Source organism: Cetorhinus maximus, chromosome 13, assembly GCF_964194155.1.
Source record: "Cetorhinus maximus chromosome 13, sCetMax3.hap1.1, whole genome shotgun sequence".
NCBI classification, from domain to species: domain Eukaryota; kingdom Metazoa; phylum Chordata; class Chondrichthyes; order Lamniformes; family Cetorhinidae; genus Cetorhinus; species Cetorhinus maximus.
Window position 1 is genome coordinate 22,869,074 of NC_135891.1, and position 24,945 is coordinate 22,894,018.

Genomic DNA, 24,945 nt, shown 5'->3' on the forward strand with positions numbered 1-24,945 from the left:
AGAAAACTGCAGGCGAGGACCCAAATCAAGTTCTGGTGCTTAAAGTAAAAAAAAATAAATAAATACTTGGTTTCCAATGCATCTGAGAAATAGGCTGTTAAAGTTTTAAATAAATCCAAAAAAACTAAATTAAGCAAAGAAGGATAAAGCGTTGGGAATTGAAGATGAAATCCTTAAAACGTTCCAGAATTAACAAAAAAAAAAGCTTCATTATCTGCAGAGAGTGTGGGGTGGGAGGGGGGGGGGGTGACTAACGCCGCTGAGCACTGCACATGCGCACCATCATCACTCAGCCCCGCAAGCGATAAGACGCGCGAGCGAACACTGTATGGGTAAGAAAACCAAATTATTTCACTATTAGTAAAATAACATTTAAAATACTTCCATTAAAAGGAAAGACAAGATCCCGAGGGTGTAAATAGCGTCAGCTTTTATTTTACATTTTTCTTTTTATATTCTTCTCACCAAATGGATTCATTTGCCTTTCTATTCTATTTTAATCGCGGGTGCCAGTTTTTAACTAAATACATTTTATATATCTATATATATAATATATATACATGTGGCCAGGAAATCTGTACACATTTGCTTCAGTGTGTGTACAGTGGCGATTTGTGAATTCGATACCTTTTTTTTTATTGCTTGCAACTTTTTCGTTAACTGTATCTCTGCTGAGAATTAAATGAAGGGGAAAAAAAAAACACTGGGGCAATGGCCGTGGCGGTGGATCCATCACCTTGAATCTCAATTCAGGGTGTTCCTATGTAGCCAAGTGTATCCCACTTAATTTTACTGTGGCTCCTGTTCTGTGGCTCGCTGTCAGCTCCGCCATTTTGGTAAGAAATAAAACCCAATTGCCTGGTTTTTATTAGTCAATAAAGATGAATGATAATTCCTAATGCATGGTCATGACCATTCACAGGTATATCCCGATTTAATGTTTCATTTTATTAAAGGATTTTTTTTTTTTAATGTCCCCAAGGTGTTTTTTTTTTGAGTTTGCCATTTAAACTGCATGTTTTTTACTGTTGGCTTTAATTATAATATTTTTTTTCCCCCCGCAGTCTTTTTCTGATCATTCTGGGGCAAAGGGTGTAAAATATACTTTTTTTTTTAAAATCCTAATCTAATTCGTTTTCAGAAATCCTGTTAGGAAATATTTGATTTGTCCGGCAATTTTTATTTCATCGAATGCTGGGAATAAAGAACGCGTTGGTGCGCACATATTTGGCAAGACAGTATATTTTGAAGTTTAATTCATGGGTCTGCGCGTTATTTATACCATGAAAAGCAAAGGAGATTTAGAGCGTGTTGAATATCATCTCATTGCATCGCACAGCGCAATGTGATGTGGGGCTTAAATGCAGAAACATACCGGGTTCAGCAAATAAGCAGGTTATGGGAATTATGGAAATATCATAACACTTTTCAAAATTGCTGTATTTCAATTGCATACAATTATAAACTCTTTAAAATCCTTAATTGCAATAATGAAATTTCCCTGGTGGTTGATTAAATCTGGTAATAATTGATTAAAAATGCCTCATGTTTTAAAAAAAAGGAAAAACAATCAGTAGTTTACTTTGCAGAAATAGACATGAGACCTAGATAAAATAGTGATAAATTGGGCAATGCTGTTGATAAACATTTACTTTTTGATAAATAGCTATCCCATTCTAGTATGACAGAATATGGAAACAAATAAAAAAAGAACCCTGCAAGCACTGGAAATCTGAAATTAAAACAAAAAAAAATGCTGGAAACAGTCAGCAGGTGAGGCAGTATGTGTGGAGAAAGGCACAGCATTAACATTTAAGGTTGATGACCTTGTGTCGTAACTGGAAGATGTTAGAGATGAACAGCTTTTAAGTAAGATCCTGATCTCCTGCTTGTGTAATCATTGAGGGCACCTATTTCCACCACCGAAACACTGCCCGACTTCACTGCTGTATCAGCTCAACTGCTGCTGAAATCCTCATTCATGTCTTTGTTTCCTCGAGACTTGACTATTCCAACACACTCATGGCTGGTCTCCCACATTCTACCCTTCGTAAACTTGATGTTATCCAAAACTCTGCTGCCCAAGCCTTAACTTGCAACATGTCACACACCACCACTACCCTCCCCATTACCCCTGTGCTCTTGACCTATATTGGCTCCCATCAGGCAAGGTCTTGATTTCTAAATTATTATCCTTGTTTTCAAATTCCTCCAGCCCAACAACACCCTAAGATACCTGTCGTCTTCTAATTCTGGCCTTTTGTGCATCCCCAATTTTAATTGCTGCACCATTGGTGGCCATACCTTCAGCTGATGAGGCCCCAAGCTCTGGAATACCCTCCATCCCTCCACCTCCCTATCTTGCTTAGACACTTCTTAAAACCTACCTCCCTGACCAAGCTATTGGTCATCTGTCCAAATAACTCCTTATATTTTTGGTATCATACTTTGTTCTTTAATGTTGCTGTGAAGCACCTTGGGGGGTGTTTCATTATATTAAAGGCTCTATATAAATGCTAGTTGTTGTTGAAGTGCAGAGTGGGCAGAAAAGGTTGGTTGGTTGGAGGAGGGATGATGCAGGTGAACAGGAAAGGAGTGAAAGGGAGAGGCCCCTGATAGAATGGATGGAGTGATTAAATGACTAAAGTACAGCAATGATAAGGCAAAATGGGGCGATAATGAGGCAAATATACAAACAATGGGACCAGGGGAGGTGTTCATGTTTAAAGCAAGAATAACATAGGAGGAGGGAAACATGGCAAATCTGGCAAAGGAAGACTTTCTTGGCCTAGGAATGTGGTGGAACACAGGCAGGTAAACCCCAGGAGTGAACTCGGCTGGAAATGTACCTATAGGGTTCCTCCACTGCAAATACCCGTCAACATTCCCTCCATTCTGAGTGGCGCAGGAACAGCCATCCTCCATTAGTAGCACCTGCTGTCTCACTTCTTTCCCCTAGCCGAGGGGTCAATTACCAGGGGGGCATATATTTAAGGTGATTGGTAGAAGGATTAGAGGGGACATGAGGAAAAGCGTTTTTACCCAGAGGGTGGGGGCATCTGGAATTCACTGCCTAAGTTGGTGGCTGAGGCTGACATACTCAACTCATTTAAAAGGAACCTGGATCTGCATCTGAAGTAACCTGCAAAGCTATGGACCAGGTGCTGGAAAGCGGGATTAAAATGAGCGACTAGTTTCTTTTGTCTCATTTTTGGCTGGCGCAGACACGATGGGCTGAATTGCCTCTTTCTGCGCCGTAGCTTTTCTATGGTTCAGAGAAAATTGGAGTACTGGGTTAGATATAAAGTAGTTAAACTCAACGTGAGAAGGCCAGAAGGCTGTATATTGTTCAGTAGAAAGATGAGGTGCTGTTCCTTGAACTTATGTTGTGCATCGTAGATGAAAAGAAAAAGAAAAACTTGCATTTATATAGCACCTTTCATCACTTCAGGATATTCCAAAGCACTTTACAGCCAATTAAATAATTTTCAAATGTAGGAAACACAGCAGCTAATTTGGGCATGGCAAACTCCCACAAACATCAATGTAACAATGACCAAATAATCTGATTTTGTAATGTTTACTGAGAGATAAATATTGGCCAGGACACTGGTGATAACTCCCCTGCTCTTTTTCAAAATAATACTGCCTGATAAGTAGGTGCAGCTTTGGTTTAATGTCTCTTCTGAAAGACAGCACCTTTGACAGAGCAACACACCCTCAGGTGTCAGCTTAAAGATTTATGCTCTAATCACTATTAATAAATGGCTCCCAATGATGAGGTTATAAAATGATGTGCAGGGAGTAGTCTGCGGGCCACAATATCATTGTAACGTTAACTGAGGTAAACTTTGGGGTTTTATATTGTTTGAAGTGTGGATGTCTTTGTTTTAAATCTGAACAAAATCACTCTCTTTTTGTGTTCAAGTCTCTTGGGTGGAACTTGAACCCACAATCTTTTGAGAGGTGAGAGTGCTGGCCTCTGAGCCATGGCTGATTCAAACAGTGAAGAAGGCCAAGGACAGATAGGCCAACATTTTGTCCCAACAAAGCCCCCCACCTCCTTAAACCAGCTTATATTTCACCCCTTTCCTATTTTTACTTAGTTCTGTTGAAGGGTCATGAGGACTCGAAATGTCAACTGTGCTCTTCTCCGCTGATGCTGCCAGACCTGCTGAGTTTTTCCAGGTATTTCTGTTTCTGTTTTTGTTTTGGATTTCCAGCATCTGCCGTTTTTTGTTTTTATATTTTTATGACAGATAGGCCAAAGTGGGAATGGGATGGAGAATTAAAGTGGCAATTAATCAGAATCTCATTTTTTCAGTCCTTTCATGGGACATAGGTGTTGCTGGCTAGGCCAGTATTTTTATTGCTCATCCCTCATTGCTCTTGAGAATGAGATGGTGAGCCACCTTCTTGAACTGCTGCAGTCCATGTGGTGTAGGTACACCCACGTTGGGAGGGAGTTCCAGGATTTTGACCCAGCGGCAGTGAAGGAATGATGATATAGTTCCAAGTCAGGATAGTGTGTGGCTTGGAGGGGAACATGCAGGTGGTGGTTTTCCCATGCATCTGCTGCCCTTGTTCTTCTTGGTGGTGGAGGTTGCAGATTTGAACTAAATGGAATGGTTGAGACTAAACAGAGATGTTCAGCAAAACCATCACCCAGTCTGCATTTGGTCTCCATGTGAACACTGAATAGTGTGCTAACTTGGAAGAAGTAAACTGCTGTTTTACCAGAAGATGTGTTTTCAATCCTGGTTGGTGGAAAGGGCAAGTGTTGCATTTCCAGCATATGTATGGGAAGGTGCCATGGGAATTGAAGTAGAGATGATGGAAGAGTGATTCAGGATGGAACAGTCCCTCCAGAATGCTGAAATAGGGGGGATGGGGAGAGGATAATGTGTTTGATAGCAGCATTGCATCGGATTTGGTGGAAATGATGGAGAATGATCCTTTAAATGTGGAGGTGAGGTGAACTGGAAGCTAAGGACATGAGACATCCTAATAGGATTTTGGGAGGGAGGAGAAGCTGTGACAGCAGAAGTGCAGGAAATAGGATGAACGTGGTGGAGTCCCCTTGTGGAAGGAGATCTTCGGCTGAGGAAAAGGAAAACATTACTATAGCTGTTGTGGAAGGAAGTATTATCAGAACGGATGCATTTCCAATTAGCTCTGCTAGCGTCACCTATGCTTTCTTAGAAAGCAAACATGAGAAATACTAACTAAATTCCTGTATTGTTTTTAAGTTACTCATCAGCAGCTCTGAGAAATGCTGCAATGGAAATGGTTAGATCCCTCGGAAGTTTGAATGAACAAAGTACTGATTCACTGAGAATCATTTTTATATGATACCTGGTTTAAATTTGGAAAATGTCTTCATGTAATTCATGCAAATCCTCTTCCTACAGGTTAATCTTTTCTTCTTTCAGTGTCCTACATTTAAAAACCACATCCTACAGTTTCCTGATTATTCAACACTCATTGTCATTTTCAGGTGCTATTTTGAAACAGTTGCACAGTTATTACTTACTTGGACCAAAATTGTGTTGAATACTGAGCGGGATTTTCTCCCAGTAGTTTCCTGCACTTCCAACAATTGAAACAAAAGCAAAATACAGTGAACATTGGAAATCTGAAATAAAAAACAGAAAGTGCTGGAAATGCTCAACAGGTCAGGCAGCATTTGTAAGTGTTGTTATCAACCTATTGAATATATTTGAACACACTTAAGACTGAAATAGACAGATTTTTGGTCTGTCAGGGAATCGAGAGATATGGGGAGCAGACGGGAAGTGAAGATGAAGATCAGCCATGATCTTATTTAATGGTGGGGTAGGTTCCATGGGCTGTATGATCTACTCCTGCTTCTATTTCTTATGTTCTCAAGTTCTAATCAATTAACCAGAATCGACTGCAACCAGTATGGTGGGTACACTGAATTTAATCAGTGCTTAAAAAAATCATAACATACTAGTTATGCAGCAAAATCATACAACCATGGCAAGTACTGGTTCAAGTCAGGTAGGATGGCTGGCATGTGCAAACAGTTCTTCCTTTCCTCCTCTCTTCTTGGTGCTTGTTTCTTCTCGAAGTTTTCCTGGAACTACCCAAAAGTATTATACTGAATGCAGCATTGATCCACTCTTGAGAGCCCTCCAATCCACCTTAATGCTGTTCTCTTAAATTTCAAAAACTTTTGTCTGTATGCTTCAGGGACCAACTCATAGGCACTCACAATGGCCCTTTTCACCACATCATAATCCCTAGAAACCTCCTCTGACAGTGAAGCATAAATGTCCTGTGCTCTACCTGTCAATTTGCTCTGCATGGGCAATGGCCAATTTTCCTTTGGCCAGTTCACCTGTTTAGCTATCTTCTTAAATGAAATATAGAATGCTTCAACATCCCTTTCCTCAAATTTTGGAAGAACTTGTATAAATTTAAATATCCCCTCACTGGGTTTTAGATTAAGGGTTTTCGCAACATCAGAACTTTCCTCAGCATCTGATGCCTCCTTTTTAAAATGCGACTTTTTAAGCCGGTACTCTCTGTCTCTTTCCTTCATTCTCTCTTCCATTACTGACTTTTCCCTCTGAAGATCAAGTTTTCACATTTCTAATTCCCTTTCTTGTTTTCTTTCTCCTGCCTTTCTACCTGTTTCCTTTGAAATGCTCTCTCTTTCCTTTTCTTTCCCTGCCCTTTCTTTCTCTGCTGCCTCTAGCCCCAGTTTTTTTATTTGCAACTGAATTTGAGCCCATTCCAATGAACCACCCCTTGGAGAACTTGGTCTCTCGGGTATTCCTTCCAATTTCAAATGCTGTGCTATCTCTTTGATCACCTCTGCCTTGCTAGCTTTGGCAGGCAATCCTGCTCTTAATTTACTTGCCAGTTCGATTAGCCTGGCTTTTGGGATTCTTTGTAAAGTCGTTAGGGACATCTCTTCCACTTATTTTTGACAGTACAAATCTGGTGTTTCCTTTTAGCTTTTATTATTTACTAAATCTACACCCAAGTGTCATTGCCTTTTGTTCCAAAATATCCCAGACCCGAGCCCCCAAACTTTGTCACGACTCACTGGGGATAGTGCACTGCAATATCAAGCCCCACTGCTCCCTGAGCCACGATAAATGTGAAAAGTTTGACCAAACTACCAGATTGCCCCAATTCTACCCAACTGTTTAATTTAGGTTAACAGAATATGAGCACCAGGTTTGTAAACTTAATAAATAAATAACTGTTTATTGAACAAATTGTCTAAAACTAGTGGCAAAAGAAAGAAATATGAACTGCTAATTTCTAACACTCTAACTTAAACTCTACTCCCTTTCTAAATCCCACACACACACACACACACATGCACAAGACACATAAGACACACAAAATATGGATTTTAACGGTGGAATAAAACAGTTCAATAGCACTAATTCCGGAGTACAGGATTTGATGGGTTGATTTTGATCGATGTCTTCCAAATTTCTTTCAGTTCTTGTTGATGACACGAGGTGGTCTTCCAGAACTTTCAGTATTTAGTTCGCTGGTTGAGCATGTGCCTTTTAATGTCTCTAACAGTGATTTCCCGCTTTGCCTCTTGACAGGGGTTTTCAGAGAGAGAGAGAGAGCAGGCTATAGAGATACGAGGAAAAGAGATTTTAGATGTTTTCTCTTTGCAGGCCAGGAGCTTTTCTGCACACTGCTCTCACACAAAACCCTGGTCAGAAGCCTATTAAAATGCTGTTACCAGGCAGCTCCCTTGGTCCAGGACTCCTTTCCGGCACCGTCCTGTCTTTCATGGCACACTCTGTTCTAGGACTGCAACTTTATATACATCTCTCATCCTGTTCTAGTGAACATGTCTTTCAAAGTGCAGTCATTGTAATTTTAATACACAGTCTAACAGAAAATAAAAAGATATGTTCTTTACAACAGTCCAACAGAAATAAAAAGACATGTTCCTTACATTTCAAGGCCTAATTTCCATAGCTCATTCCTTATTCCAAGTAAAATAAAATGTAAGCATTAAATATACTCCCAAGGTTCCCATGTCTGATTGACTTGCAGTGACCTGTGCTGAAAAGTGATGTCCTGGTGGTGTTTCAACCAATTAGCTTACTTGTATTTGCTGCCTAGGCTGACACAGGAAGAATGGCCACTCCAGCGAGGTTCCCTAAAGCTATTGTGGAACTGCACCGTGAATCAGTTCTCTCAGAACAATATCCCCTTTATTAATCCCTGATGAAACTGCCAATCAGTTTGTTGGAGCACAGTACAGAGTGAGTGAGCGAGTGGCAGAGATTCACTTCAATCATAGAGAAACAGTGTGAACAGGCAGAATCTTACCATCTTTAGGGAGTTTCAGAGGTCATGACCAAAAGTGATCCCAATCCGCTGGCAGTCCATGGCTGCCCTCTTGTGCGACCTTACTGGAGACTGCCAATTAAAGAGGCTTCCTCCGAGAACACCATCCAATTAAGGACTTCAGGTGGGACAGGCACCCAACTGGACCAAGAGAAGAATCTGCACCGTTGCCCTGCCAGCTGCGCCATTGGAGGTGGAAGCTTCCTTTGAAGAATTGCAAGCTCTTTAAAATGACCCTTGGTCACAGCTGTCAGGCAAACATTGTGGAGGGGAATCCCTTCACACGATGACCAGCAGCCACAGCTGTGGCCCTGTGGCAGAAGCTGCCCGGGGTGGAGGGTGGGGGGGCAACCAGGAGGTTGAAATACAGGAGGTTGAAATGCAGGAGGCTTTGCTGGCTCTTTGGCCTGCCGCAAGGAGGCCACCTCCAGGAACTTGCTGGGATTTGCTTGGAGCATGGGGCCCGTCTTCTGACTGTAAGATCCCTGTGGGTGTCCTCAATTTTGCTCCAGCTGGCCAGAGAATTGGCACTAATTGGCTACTGGCTGCTGTCTTTGCTCATCTGTCTCTGGCAAGATCGGCTGGAGGCGGGAACACGTCAGGTCAGTCACCCGAGGCGCCATTCTCAAAAGTTTCCCCACTGACCACCACTGAAGCAAGCTTCTGTGCTGCTGGAACAACTCAACCCAGACTCTGACTCTGATGACAATTATGACTCTGTTTCTCTGTCTCTCTAGATGCTGTCAGGCCTGATGAATATTTCCATTACTTTCCATTTTTAATCCTATAATAATTGGAACCCTTACTGAGTTCTTGTCTTTTGCAAATTGTGATTATCCACGAAGGATTCCTGTAAATTCTAAGCAGAACTTGCTATTTATGACATAACTCTGAGCTCTTGAAATTTCCTGATACAGTGGCTTTTAAAGCTGCAAAGAAATCAAACATTCATAGCAAGCTTTAAATGAAGAACCAGACAATTCCTGACTTGTGAGCAAGACTGATTGTTGAATTTTGCAAACTTCACTCCAGAGTCAGTCGCAATTAGCTGGTGAACCATTATTAGAATGAATAGCAGAGTGGGATTGGAGGTCCTGATGCCTAGCAGTGTGACTGCATCCAGGGAAGTCAGTTTACAGGTGGTAACCAGCAACAGCTCTCCTCAAAAAGATCGCCTGTCAACTAAAGCCTTCATTATTCCAGGTATGGTACGAATAATAAAGGACATCTGAATATAGAAAGGATTTTATCTTAACTTATTTTGCTAGACAATATTTTTTAATTTAACATTCATAAGATAGATCAGTCCAGCATATTTGGACAAATTCTTAAAGAACGCAGAATAACATTATTTAAATATGGAGGAGTAAGCTTTCAATTCCACTCATACCGCATATTATAGTTGTGTTGGTTGATAATATTTTTTAATGTGTTGTAGGTAAATTCATTTGTTGCTTTGCATATGAAGATTAATTTTACTGGTATGTAAAGGGTGCATAGTTTGAAGTTGGTATTGTTGTTGTATAACTTATTTCATGTAAGGTTTAATGCAGCTGATAGATACACCATTAAAGAATAATAAAATTACCATTCATATTTATTGAATAGACATGATAAGGTATCAACTTTTGAGAATTTTGTGAAAAAAAAATTGACTCCAAATCATATTGCACATGGGAATGGGGGTCTGGAATAACTTTGCTGATACCTGATCTTTCCATCAGTACAGGAGGAATCCATTGTGTGACTGGGAGAAATGCTGATGTGGGTAAAAGCAGAAAAATAGACTACAAGGTGTAAAGCAGACTTGTGTTGAGTTGCCATGTTAAGAAAATAGCAATATTTAGCATTTCAATTCCCGTTCCCTGTTCAGTATGATTTGAATTGTCCTGGGTCAAAGCAAACTGAATACCTGAATCAAATATCATCTTTATATCAGCCATCAGGTATCAAGCCTAAAAAATGCCTTTAAGCTTTAGAACTTGAATTATTTTGATTTTTTTAAAACAGCGATAAATAGCTTTTTAAAATATATTTTAAACCCAGTCATGCTTGTAACTATTCTAAACTTGATGATAGGGAAAAAGCATTTACAATACTGATATAACTCACTGTCAATATAACAACCGGAGTCAAGGTTATTACTGTTTTATTTTATAAATTTGTCAATCTGAAGGAATGTAAATTTGTTGTAGGCTGTTTAAATGTAATCACATTGCCAGATTTTGCTTGTCTTTGCTTTCTTTCAAATATAAATTCAGTCAGTACAGCCGAGAGTAATCGAAAACCTCAGAGTTTCTCCAGAGAAAACCAAGGTATTTCTTTGCCAATTGAAGTGGAACAGTCAGACAGCACTGTGCCAGTGACTACAGCAATTAGTCCGCAGATTATTGGAGCACACAAATGTGACATGTCCAGTGTTTTGGAATGGAAAGATGGCATTGCTACCTTACCTGGCAGCAATTTGAAGGTTAGCTTTTCTGATTGAACTTATAAAATATTCATTCTTTGGTCCTTTTACAAAATATGCTAAATATTAGACACAGTCCATGATTATTGCAGCAACATTTTTTCTTTCTCCCTGCAATCTTTTTGTTTTTTTTTCCTCTTGCTTCTCTTTGAGGTAATCCCTCCCATGGAGGTATAGTTGCTGGATAGTATCTCTCTCAGTTTTGCATGTTATTTTGTAGGTGTGAGCCTGTTTATGAGTGACAGTAGGCTGTATGGCCATCACAGATAAACCTGACCTAAATTTCACAAATTAAGACTTCCCTTAGGGGGAATGATGATCCTAATATGAAGCAAAAACTGTGACTGACTTTGCTTACCAAAGATGTTGAAGCCAGATTAAAGTTACTTTTACACTGGGGCAATATTTCTGACTACTGGAACATGGGTCCTGCCAAGTTCAGATTTACCAGAATGGTACCTGGACTCCAAGGGTTAAATTACAAGGAGAGATTTTTAAAAATTATTATTTCATGGTATATGGGCATTGTTGGCAAGGCCCTAATTGCTCTTGAACTGAGTGGCTTGCTAGGCTATTTCAGAGGGCAGTTAAGAGTCAACCACATTATTGTCTGGAGTCACATGTAGGCCAGACCAGGTAAGGATGGCAGATTTTCTTCCCTACAGGGCATTAGTGAGCCAGATGGATTTTTATGACAATCGATAGTTTCATGGTCACCATTACTGATACGAACTTCCAATTCCAGATTTTATTAGTTGAATTTAAATTCCACCAGCTGCCATGGTGGGATTTGAACCCGTGCCCCCCAACAAAGTATTAGCCTGGGTCTCTGGATTACTAGCCCAGCGAAATTACCACTACGCCGCCATCTCCCCCTAAAATACATAAACAAGAGCTGTATTCCCCTGAATTTAGAACATTAAGAAGTGATTTGATCAAGCTTGGAACAAATAAGGTAGATAGAGAGAAAATACTTCTGCTGGCTGGGGAGGCAAGGAAGAGGGGGCATAACCTAAGAGTTAGAGCTTGACCTCTGAGGAGTGAAGTTAGGAAATACTTCTACACCAAAGGGTGGTAGAAGTTTGGAACTCTGTTCCTCCAATGGCAATTGATACTAGAGCAATTGTTAAATTTAAAACTGTGATTGATAGATTTTGTTAACCAAAGTTATTAACAGATAAGGGGCAAAGGCAGGTGTATGCTGTTAGGCCACAGATCAGTTAGGATCTCACCGAATGGTGGAACAACCCTGATCCAGTATTCTTAAGTTGCTGGCACTTCTCTCAATAAAAATTACCCTTGCTTGCAAATACAATTGGAGCAAAGATCCAGCGTTTACTTGGTCTTCCAATTTGCTTTAGCTCCCTGGGGCATCGTGGACAACTCAATAAATGCCTTGACCAGCTGCGGATGGAATTTTCAAGATATTTTAGAGACAATGATGTCCTGATGTCACTGCTTTGGCTAATTGCATGTGCACTCAAAGAAAAATACCGCAGGATGGTTTCTAATGCATGGAACTGGAGAGTTTCTAATACAGGAGATCACCTAGAGAAACAATAAAGTGGACTAAGTTCAAAGTTCAAAGTGTTGCTTTTGATAGATCCACATAAAAATCCTCTTCCACTGGACAGCACTGAATTTGGTGAATGACCTTGCTATTAGCCTTCTGGCTGCTGTTGGAGGGCAGAAGCTGGAAGTTCACAAGGCCCAAAGGTCTGGAAAGGCTGCTTTACAATGTCCTATAAGCACCTTTTCCCCTTGTTGCCAATTCTGCTCAAACCCTCTCATTTGAGGGAGGTGGGGAAATACCTTTGTTTCGCAGCTGTAGTCCCAGGAGATTGAAGTAGTAGCCTAGAAATGGCCCTTCCCAACTTAGTTGCATTGAGGTACCAGGCAAATGCCCATAGAAGGTGTCTCAGGGTGGTGGGGGGAGTGGGAACGGGAGTGGTGGTGGTGGTGGGCAGTGGGAGGGGCTGTATCTTTCAAAATCCCAAGCAATGTAAAGGATGTTCCTGTGTTTTGCACCAACATGCAGAAAAATTTGGCTCCAAAATTTCTCTCAGCCACTTTTGAAGATTAGTACAGTTAAAAAAATCTTTGGTGAAACCCATTTATTGTTTATATGTATGAATACAAGGATAGTTTGATCACCTTTAGCTTATAGAGATTACACCATACCACTTGTATGACATTTATTAGGCTTTGCAGGTGTAACTTTTCTGTGGCTCTTTGTGTTCTCTATATGGAGTTGTTTGTAAAAATAAAACTGACCTTTATTATTTTATATCTGTAGATTACTTTGAGTCACAGTGCCAAATGCAACTCTGCATAAAACAATTGCCAGTACTTTTGATGCTTTTATTGGCCTAAGTATTTTCTACTGGCAGGAGGGTCAGTAACTAGAGGACACAGATTTTAAATAATTGACAAGAAAGCCAGGGGAAATGAGACATTTTTTTACACCGCGAGTTGTTGTAATTTGGAATGCACTGCTTGAAGGAGTGGATTGAAAGCAGATTCAATAACAACTTTCAAAAGGGAATTGGGTACGTAAAAAGGAAAAATATGCAGGGTTATTTAGAAAGAGCCGAAGATTGGGACTAATTAGGTAGCTCTTTCAAAGAGTCAACACAGGCACATTGGGCTGAATGGCCTTCTTCTATGCTGTATAATTCTATGATCTCTGTTATAACATATATACTGACGACTGCAGAAAACAGCTACACTAAATCAGTATGTCTGCATTAATTGTGTGGTTCTTTCTCTGTTTCTCCGACTGGAATTGAATCAAGAACCTGAATTTATTCCATTCAGCGAGTTTTTTGAACCCTAGATACAATTTAATTTTGGAGACTGTTTTAATTTTTCTATAAGAGCAATGGGAATTAAATGGAATAAAAAAAATGCCATTATATTGTGTAATTAGTGCCATTTGTTATAGCTTTCTAAGTGCCTGTGTTATTATTTTTGCATGAGCATTAAATAATGCATTGTTTATTTTTTAGTTCCGACTGAATGAGTTTGGCGTCCTGGAGGTTGTCAGCACAGAAGGTATTGTGACAGAGCAAATGACAGAGGTATCTGTAGAGACCACAGAGAAAGCTGAGAATGATGCTTGCAATGTAGCTGACTGGAATACAATCATTCCCAATGAATGTAAGATATACCCACTGGGATATGTATTGGTGCTTCTGATTTCAGCTTAAAGTCAATTTAGCAGTAATGCAATCAATGCCATTGTATTCAGTCTAACTATACAGTGAATTTAGTTACTTTATGCTCCACATTTTGGGAATCATTCTTCAGTTAGCTTTTTAGGTAAGTGTTAGACTCTTTTGCAAGTGGAAGGTGAGAAAACGCCAGGCCCTTTTCTCTTTTTACAATTTTCCTCTTGCCCCTAAAGACAGGTTCATATGTGGCAGGGCCATCCAGGTGTCATTGTTTGTGTTTGAGCCTCAACAGTGAGCATCAGCAGCCAATTCTACCACAATAGGCAAAGGAACATTTTAGCTGAGTCCATTTGTACCTTCATTCAACCTGCATACATATACAATTCCAGCAGGAGCTCTTAGATAGAGATTGGGAGTCCTGGGCAACCTTTCCTTCCCTAGGGGTACGGAGACCAATTGTAACAGTCTAATGCTAGACCAACCACCAGAGACCAATAATTTTCCCAAGCCTCAGTTATCTAGTGGATAAGTTTATTGAACCATCACTCATTTCCTGCTATATTATTTGCCATAACAACACTAAAGACTCTCTCAATGGAGAATTAATACAACTGGGAGTCATTTATAATTAATTTAAGTTCTATCTTAATTATCGGAAATAAGCTACCTTACCTGTGAAAATGAATGCTTTTTTATACTGTACAACTGGCTACCAGCAGAAAATGAATGACACAAGATAGAGAGCAGAAGCAAAACAAGAATTTCACCATGTGAGTAGAAAAGTGTTTACTGAAGAAATATAAATTAAGTTTAAGAAGCAATTATTATGGTTGAGGAATGATTATTTAAAGGATATCTAACATTTAACTAGACAAAAGGTTGCTTGTAGTCAGGGTGGCAATGTTAGACACCAAAGTACCAAAGGACAACAAATAGCCTGACAAGAAGAAAGTATAGCTGCAACACTCCATATTGTGAAACAATGATCTAACTTAGACTCTGTTGATTCTAGTCAATGTTGAATGGTTTTCTAGAACCAAGTTCTGTTCGTATATAACAGTCTCAAGTATTATCATTGCATGTTGTATATTATGTACTGCAATTTTATACATATGCAGTTCCTTTAAAACACATATTTGTGGTCCATAACCAATTGCTTCTTAAGCTGTTTACAATTCTTGAATAGTTTCTTTGCGATATAGTCCTCAGTCTATGGCAGAAGTCCAATATCACTTGAATAAAATCATGTCCTCATATCTCCATGCATTATTCCACTGCATCCATGTCTTCAAGATGACCATCGTGTCATGATTCCAGAGGAGGACGAGATTGCAGCTCAAAATTAAGTTGAGGAAGGTGTTAAAACTCAAAAAGCAGCAGCAAATGTAGTTAACCAATTCTTGGCTATAGTATTGGTTCACAGGCGTTGTTCTTTCACCTCCCTCATCATACTCTCAGAATACACAGAAGGAAGAATCATAGAATTACACAGCAAAGAAAGAGACAGTTAGACCCATTGTGCCTGTGTGAGTTCTTTGAAAGAGGTGGAAGAAGAAGAAGAACGTGGCTGTATTACTCCATCTATATGTGATAACCCAATTAAATCCACTGCTGTGCACTGTGAATTCAACCACATACATAGAGACATTGGTACATAGCAAAATATTTAGTAATATCATGGGTCATGGTTATTCCAGCATGTCATTTATCTATTTGCTGTGCTTGCACACATATATGTAAATTCACTAATCATCTTGAAGGGGGATATTGGGACATCACTCTGATATGCTAAGGGTGACCTTGTGGAACTTTCCTACTAAAGTTCCGCAGATAGTCAACTTTCTAAACTGCCAATAAAAAGAGGATGTAAACAGTTTAGAGAACATTTGACTTTCACCAAGTTATTAACTATGTCAGAAATAATGTATTATAATTCAGTATAGAGTTTCTGTTTAAACATTTTGCTGTTGCATTTACTCAGAAAACATTGAGATTATTCAAGATAAGGATTTTTGTTTGGTGTACAAAGAACCATTTCCTCTAATTAGTTAGGGAGAGAGTTGTAGAAGTTTGCATTGCAGAACAGACAGGTTAAACACTGATGTGTTTGATAATCTTTCCTTTGTCGTTTTTTTCATAAGTTTGCATGACATATGGTGGTAGATTTGGACAAAAGAACAGAGCTAAAATAAGAATATTTGCCCAAAATAAAGTTTTCACCAGGCTGAGAATTTAATAAGGGAATAGACCTATTGTAGTTATTTTCCTATGAGCGATAATTTCAAATTTCTCACACTCTTCTATATATTTGTATTATAAACCATGGAAAGCCTATTGTTCAAATATAACAAAATAATAATTCTGTTTGTGACTTGTTGAAATATGCAGCTTAACTATGTGATGAGTATCTAGTTCATGGTTCAAATTCATGGCTCACGTTAATATTTTAGAGGTAATTTTTAGTTCTGGGAAGGCTGTTGTGAAGGTAAGGTAACTAAAATTCTGGGCCTTAGGGATTTCCAGAACACCTAAAAGAAAATGGCAGTTCAGAAGGTTACCCATTTGTGTTTGATAGAGTCAAAATAGAAGAGAGGGAGCTTTAAAACAACAGGGGGCTTACTTAACTGGAGAACTGGAGTCATGATGTCTACACTGCTTGCAAAGAAGTGCAGTCCAGAGGGATGTTTTGTTTTGGGAATTAGAGCTAAATTAGTTTAAAAGCATTCAGTGAACCCTAAAGGGTTATGTCGTTGTGGAGATGGATGGAACTTAAGAGGGTTCTCTGGTTTCAATTTATCTGAGCGTTAGACAAAAGGGGAAGAGGTTCCATATGGAAAAGGTGCTGCTGTTAGCAGTCTCCAGAAAGTTAGGGTTGGGAGAAGCCCTGGGGCTGTTTGGTGCAGCTGTTGGTTTCAGTTTGGATCTTGATGTGGTTTGCAACTCATAGAGAAGCCCTCTGAGCTGTTTGGTGCAGTTTGGGCTAAGGGGAAGTCCTGGGGATCTAAGAAGATGGCGGAAGGTCACTGGTTCCGTGCTGGACGTTGTTAGGGCTCAGAGAAGCCAACCATTTATAGCTTGGTGCAGCCAGGAGAGTGGAGCTCGGAGAAAGCCAGGGAGCAATGCCAGCTTAGTGAAGTTAGCGGTCTGCAAAAGAGCTGGAATTGTGCTGTTAATTAGAGGCAAGAATACAGCTTTGTGAATCCTGTGGAATGCAGTATTAGGAGTAGAGTTTGAACCATTTGGAGGTGAGCGGTCATTGAGGCAGTTCGGGTCTGAAGGGCTTTTGAGGGAATTCAGCAACTAGATCTTCAAAAGTGAAGAGTTGAAATCCTTTTTGAGGGAGACCTCTAAAATATTAACATGAACCATAAACTAGATATTCATCACATAGTTAAGCTGCATATTTCAACAAGTCACAAACAGAATTCTTATTTTAGTTTCTTTGAACAATGGAGTTTCCTTGGTTTATAATACAAATATATAGAAGAGTGTAAGAAATTTGAAATTATCGCTCATAGGAAAATAACAAGATTGCGTGACCCACAGTGGTCACCGACAGCTGAGTGGCTTGCTCAGAAATCCATGGGATCTGTCTTGATCGCATCTACCATTTAATGTGCAGTGTGGTATGTTTGACCACAGTTTGCCTGTTAATCCATATTTACCTCATGTTAGTTCTGAATGGTAGACTATAAGATAGATATTGGAGAATGTTTTACTTTTCTGACTTTGTATAGTAAACTTTATTTTGTTTGTTTAAAATGATGGAATCTTGTGGCTTTATTCTCCTCGTGGGTATCTGGGATTTCAAACTTTGCCTACTTTAAAAGTAAATTATTGGTCCCTAACCAGATCGTAATAACTGCAACAGTTCCAGCTATACAAATCCCTGGTTAGTTCACACCTGGAGAAATGTGAGCTGTTGTGGGCACCATGCTTGCCTTAGGAAGGATATATTGGCATTGGAGGGAGTGCAGCATGGGTTTTTCAGAATGATACTTCAAGGATTAAATTACAAGGAGAGATTACGCAAACGAGAGTTGTACTAATTTAGAAAGCTAAAGGGTGGTTTGACTGAAGTTTTCAGGATATTAAGGGAAACAGATAGGATAGATAGAGAATAAACTATTTCCAGTGGTTAGGGTATCTAGTACTAGGGGGTATAATGCCGGACCTTTCAGGGCTAAATTAGGAAAGTCAGGGTGGTAGAAGTTTGGAACTCTCTTCCACAAACGGTAGTTGATGCTAGGCTAAGATTGATAGATTTTTGTCGTCCAATGGTATTAAGGGGTATAGAACAAAGGAGACAGATGGAGTTGGCTGCAGATCAGCCATGGTCTCATTGAATGGCAGAACAGGCTTGAGGGGCTAAATGGCCTGCTCCTATTCCTATGATATTTCTGAATCAGGTCATTCTGGACAGTGCAGTTGACCAGAATGCACTCATTGTATTTTCATATAAACTTTTGTAACCTGTAGGTGGGGGCAGCAGGATGGTGGCAAATTACGAATTTGTACAAATAAAGATTTTGTAGGTTGCTTGATTTTAAAATTGTTGGCTTATGTGTCACATTTGTGCAGTCAATGCACTATATTTTATGGTTCTAGCTGTAATTAAGGGGAGATGGTGGCATAGTGGTAATGTCAATGGACTAATAATCCAGTAGGCCCAAACTGATGCTCTGGGAATGTGGGTTCAAATCCCACTATAGTAGTTGGTAGCATTTAAATTCAAATAATAAATTTGGAACTATAAACCTAGTAGACCATTGATGGTGAGTATGAAACTATCATCGATTGTTGTAAAAAACCAACTGCTTCACTAATGTTACTTAGGGAAGGAAATCTGCTGTCCTTACTTGGTCTGGTCTACATATGACTGCAGATCCACAGTAATGTGGTTTACTCTTAACTACTCTCTGAAATGGCCTACTAAGCCATTAGGGATGTGCAACAAGTGCCCACATTCCATGAAAGAATACATGAAAAAAAAATTTGCTTTTGACATCAGTGTGGTTTTCTTGAGATTTTTATTTAAATGATCAAAAACAATTACATGTGTTTGCATGTGTGTCGATAAATTAAAGAGCTTAAAAAAATCTTTCTTTGCAAGTGTTTGCAATTCAAAATGTAGTTATAGAATGCCGGTTTCCTCAATGATCCTTGATATATAGTCCATGGTTGATGATGAAGTACTTCCCCTGAAAACAGTACATTCCCTGAAAAGAGATTGAGCTTGCCCTTGTTCCCCTGTTACTTATTCTGTTCATTAGTTCAAGGAGCAAAAGCAGATGCCTGGGAACAGGTTATTTGTCTAAACCCTGGGATGGAAATTTCCTCTCGCTGCACTGTATTGTTCTAGCTAAAACATCTTGAGTGTAGACAGCTTAAATGTGTCAGCAAAATGATGAGCATAGCAATTAGAGAAAGTCTTTTAGCTAAGTTTATAATGTTACAAACACGTAGGAATGTTTTGTGTTTGCTACATATAGTGAACTCAATTGCTTGAGTAACGATAAAAAAACTTTCTGCTATTTAGACAATTTTGCGTATACATAGGAATCAGGAGAAATATGTAGTATTAGCGTGTTCAGGGCTGAAAGAGTTAATGTGGAACTGAGGCGACACTACCACCTACTTGATGATCTACAGGGAGTCACGTGCCTAGTAATAGTCTGAATGCAGATAGCTCATGGCTTGGATTGAAGAAGCCTACTGTCTTGTATATCTGTATATAGTTAGGTTCGACAATAAATAGTTACTTCTCTGAAATTTGATTACATTTTGATCCTCTATCTCTCTCTGTTTGGGGGTCTAGAGTATACACCCAACAGTGTGTTTGCCCTTTTTGTGTTTTTTACTTCTACCCATATGGCCTCATTTGATGATCCTTTCAAGATATCATTCCTCCTCACTGCTATAATTGATTCCTTGATCAATATTACAACACCCACTCCTCTTCTATCCCCCTCTCTATCTCGTCTGAATACCCTATAACCAGGAATATTGAACTGCCAATCCTGCCTTTCATTTAACCAAGTCTCGGTCATACTCCCTCATGCCTATCTGTGCCCTCAGTTTGTCTGTCTTATTCCTCAGGCCCCTTGCATTAAAATATAATCCATTTAGCCTTGCTAAACTCACTTCTTTCTTATCTAGCCAATATTTCCTCTGCCTTCCAGACTCACTTACTAGCGTTTTAACTTCTAATTCCATCTCAGCTTCTCTCCCCTCTGAACTACTTTTCAGGATCCCATCCCCCTGCCAATTTGGTTTAAATCCACCCCAACAGCATTACCAAACCTCCCCACCAGGATGTTGGTCCCGTTCCTGTACAGATGTAACCCGTCCAACTTGTACAGGCCCCAACTCCCCCAGAGATGTTCTCAATGCCCAGGAATTTAAAGCCCTCCTTCTTGCACCATCTCTCCAGCTACGCATTCATCTGCTCTATTCTTCTGTCCCTACACTCACCACTGCGTGGCATCAGGAGTAATCCAGAGATTACTACCTTTGAAGTCCTGCTTTTCAATTTCCTACCTATCTCCCTAAAGTCTGCTTGCAAGGCCTCATTTCTCTTTCTTCCTATGTCATTGGGCCCAACATGGACCACGACCTCTGGCTGTTCACCCTCCCCCTTCAGAATGCCCTGCAGCCGTTCTGTGACACCTCTAACCCTGGCACCTGGGAGGCAACGTACTATCCTGGAATCACATCTACAGCCACAGAAGCGCCTGTCAACTAACAATCCCCTACCACTATTGCCCTTCCACACACTTCCTCCTCCCCTCCCTTGAGCAGCCGGACCACCCATAGTGCCATGGCCTTGGCTCTGGTTGGCCTCCATAGAGGAACCTTCACTCTCACTGTTTTCCAAGGCTGAGAAACGGTTTGCGAGCGAGATGCACTCGGGGGATTCCCTCACTTCCTGTCTGGTTCCCTTCTTCTGTCTGGCGGTCACTCATTCCCTCTCTGCTTGCACTTCCTTAAGCTGCGGGGTGACCATGTCCTGAAACATGCTTTCCGCAAACCTCTCAGCCTCGTGAATGCATCGTAGTGCCTCCAGCTGCTGCTCAAGCTCCAAAACCTAGAGCTTGAGTTGCTGCAGTCGGAGGCACCTCCTGCACACATGGTCATCCAGACCACCAAGAGCGTCTAGGATTTGTCACATAGCGCAGGATGTGCAAATCACGGGACTGAGCTCCCCAGACACGTCTTAACTAAATAGAATATGGACTCTTGCTTTCATTTTACCCTTACTCCTACTTGAGTCTCGCTGTTTTAATCTCTCTCTCCTGAAGTCTTGCTGTTTTCACCTCTCTCCTCAAGTCTCGTTATTTTAGTGGTAGTAATAGTAGGGGATTTTAACTATCCAAATATTAACTGGGACAGTTTTAGTGTGCAAGCTAGGGAGGGAGCAAAATTCTTAAGTTGCATCCAGGAGAACCTTTTTAGCCAGGATATAGAAAACCCAAAAAGGGAGGGTGCAGCTCTGGACTTAATATTCGGAAATGAGCCCAGGCAAGTGGAAGGTGTATCTGTAGGGGAGCATTTTCAAGATAGTGACCATAACTCAGTTGGATTTAGGATAGTTATGGAAAAGGATAAGTTTGGGCCAGGAATAAAAGTTCTACACTGGGGAAAGGCTAATTTTACTAAGATGAGATACGATTTGGCCCAAGTGGACTGGGAGCAGCTACTTGCAGATAAAACTGTCAGACCAGTTTGAGGCATTCAGGGAGATAATAGCAAGAGCACAGGGCAAATATGTTCCCATAAAGACAAAGTTGGGGGTGGGGGGGCAAGCCTGGAGAACCCTGGATGTTTAGGGACATAAAGGTTAAGATTAAGGGAAAAAGAGAAACTTATGGCAGATGCCAAGTGCTCAATATGGCAGAGTCTCGGGAGGAGCATAAAAAGCACAGCGGGGAGCTTAAAAAGGAAATTAGGTAAGCTAAGAGAGTGTATGAGAAAGCATTGGTGGGTGGAATAAAGGAAAACCCAAAGGTTTTTTTTAAAAATATATAAAGAGCAAGAGAACAACTAGGAAAGAGTAGGGGCAATTAGGGACCATAGGGGTAATCTGTGTGTGGGTACAGTCATCGATGAATACTTTGCATCAGTTTTCACAATGGAAAAGGACAACGCAGGCATAGACATCAGGGTGGAGGACTGGGTAATGCATTTGATGTGGTCTACATGGACTTTAGTAAGGCTTTTGATAAGGTCCCTCATGGCAGACTGGTCAAGAAATTAAGAGCCTATAGGATCCAAGGCAAAGTGGCACATTGGATCCAAAATTGGCTGAGAGGCAGGAAGCAGAGTGTGATCGTAGAAGGATGTTTCTGTGACTGGAAGTCTTTTTCCAGTGGGGTTTCACAGGGCTCGGTGCTGGGGCCCTTGCTGTTTGTGGTGTACATAAGTGATTTGCACTTAAATGTGGGGGTATGATCAAGAGGTTCGTGGATGACACTAAAATTGGTAGGGTTGTAAATAGTGAGGAAGATTGCCGTAAACTGCAGGAGGATATCACTGGACTGGTCAGGTGGGCAGAGCAGTGGCAAATGGAATTCAGCCCAGAAGAATGCACTTGAATGCACAAGCCAAGGGATTACATTATGAATGGTAGGACCCTGGGAAGTACTGAAGATCAGAAGGATCTTGGTGTGCATATCCACAGATTCCTGAGGGTAGTCGGGCAGGTAGATAAGGTGGTTAAGAAGGCATATGGGATATTTGCCTTTATTAGCCGAGGCATAGAATACAAGAGCAGGGAGGTTATGCTGGAACTGTATAAAACGCTGGTTAGGCCACAACTGGAGTATAGCGTGCAGTTTTGGTCACCACATTATAGGAAGGATGTGGTTGCATTGGAGAGGGTGCAGAGGAAATTTACCAGGATGCTGCCAGGGCTGGAGGATCTGAGCTATGAGGAAAGATTGGACAGGCTGGGGTTGTTTTCCTTAGAGCAGCGAAGGTTGAGGGGAGATCCGATAGAGGTGTATAAGATTATGAGGGGCATAGATAGGGTGGATGTAAAGGCACTTTTTCCATTAACAGAGGGGTCAATAACCAGATTTAAGGTAAGAGGTAGAAGGCTAAGAGGGAAGTTGAAGAGAAATTCTTTCACCCAGAGGATGGGAGTCTGGAACTTACTGCCGGAAAGGGTGGTTGAGTCAGAAACTCTCGTAACATTTAAGAAGTATTTAGATAGTCACTTATGTTGCCACAGCCTCCAGGGTTATGGGCTAGGTCCTGGAAAATGGGATTAGTGTAGTCAGATCTTTGTTGACTGGTGTAAACATGATGGATCGAATGGCCTCCTTCTGTGCTATAAATTTCTGAGTCTATTACTGTTCAGACTCTATGCCTCTGAACCTCTTCCTTATAGAACCACAACAACATGCAACATGGCGGCAGCAGGTGAAGCACCCCGAAATCTCCAAAATTAAAAATTGAGAAATCTGCAGTCTGACTTGAAAAACAATGCACCAAAATAGAAGACTTCAATGAAATAGTTGCAAATCGCAAGAAAAGCCCCACAACAGACGTGGAGACTGGGGGGCAGAGAAGAAGTCAACTATGCAGCTCGAGAAGGATTTCAGCATAGCACGTGGAGGTTTGTTGAAAATCCTGATCATAAAGCAGAGTCAAAGAACCTAGCAATGATAGAAGGTGAGCAAACTTTAACAAAGGCTTTAAAAAGTTTCTAAACAAGGCGCAGTAACCGGGCAGCATTGGGAGACGGTACGTTTTTCAGTGTGCGGCTTGAGGCACGCTGCAGCCTGGGTCCAGAGTCGGTGCCACAACACCGCGAGATGAAAAAAAAAGAAAAAAAGCCACTAAATTCGATCCTCCAGTGACAGCAAAGTAACTAACTGGCCTTAATATACCATTTTACCAATTTTTCCAGGGATTCGCAGAAGGTTTGAAACGGTTCAGTAACTGCGGGGCATACCTGGTAAAGCCCCAATCAGTGTGGGGAAACTCAATTATTGTAACACCATTTTAAAAGTTCAAGACAAGCCTCTCCTGAGCTGGAAACAGTGATGAATTCAAAATTTACTTTGCCAGAACGATTTGGACAGGTGGAAGGGCCAGACCAGATGGGCACTATGGGGGAGGCGATTTTTAAGATACAGAATTGCATTAGGATTAAATAATAAATCAGAGGCTGAGTAAGTTAATACATATTTGTATTCAATTGGTTACATTGCTGATGATGTGATAGCCAGACAAGGCATTAAGGAATCATCTGACAAATTTGAAGAGGTCATAAGTCCTTTGACAGTTACTTTAACCTACAGAGTAACAACATTTTGGAAAGAGCAATGTTTAGTAGAAGGGTCCAAAAGCCTGGAGAACCTGTGGACACCTTCATCAGTGATTTGTATCAGTTGGCTGAAGGCTGTGAATATGGTGATCTTAAGTATGAGCTGATATGAGGCCGCATATTAGTTGGGGTAACTGACAATACTGTTTCTGACTTGCCTCAATCCAAAGAAGATTTAATTTTGAAGAAGGCAATTGTCAGACAATCTGAGGTCCATCAGCAAAATAGAGCAATATTGAGAGGGGAAGATAATTGATGGTACAGAACAACCCCAATGGCAGTACAGCTGATTCAACAACAAAATGCAAAGACACTCCAGGGCAAAGAAGACCAATTAAAATTAAAACTCAAGATGGCAATTAAACCATGCCAGTGCTGTGGCACCAAAGAGCCTCACAGGCACGAACAGTGTCCTGCAAGCATGCAGAATGTTTTCACTGTAAAAGGCTGTGACACTTTGGTAAAATGTGCAGATCAAAAATGTCTAAACATACACAGCATCACCAGTGAATCTTGGCACAAAAAGCCACCAACAAAATAGAAGAGTCACACCAAGTTGAAGAACAGCAGTGCTTCCTAGGCAAGATTAAAGATCCCAGATATACCTTCTG

General features: G+C 40.6%; 1 protein-coding gene across 1 annotated transcript in view; it reads left to right on the forward strand.

Moving 5' to 3' along the window:
- The first annotated feature begins 291 nt into the window (after positions 1–291).
- Positions 292–24,945, forward strand: part of l3mbtl1 (L3MBTL histone methyl-lysine binding protein 1) — an 89,716-nt gene continuing 65,062 nt past the window's right edge. Inside the window, exons 1-4 of the mRNA XM_078555109.1 lie at positions 292–332; positions 9,391–9,561; positions 10,620–10,828; positions 13,837–13,987. Of these exons, the coding sequence (XP_078411235.1) occupies positions 9,426–9,561; positions 10,620–10,828; positions 13,837–13,987 (496 nt within the window). The 5' untranslated portion in view covers positions 292–332; positions 9,391–9,425. The remainder of the gene's footprint in view (positions 333–9,390; positions 9,562–10,619; positions 10,829–13,836; positions 13,988–24,945) is intronic.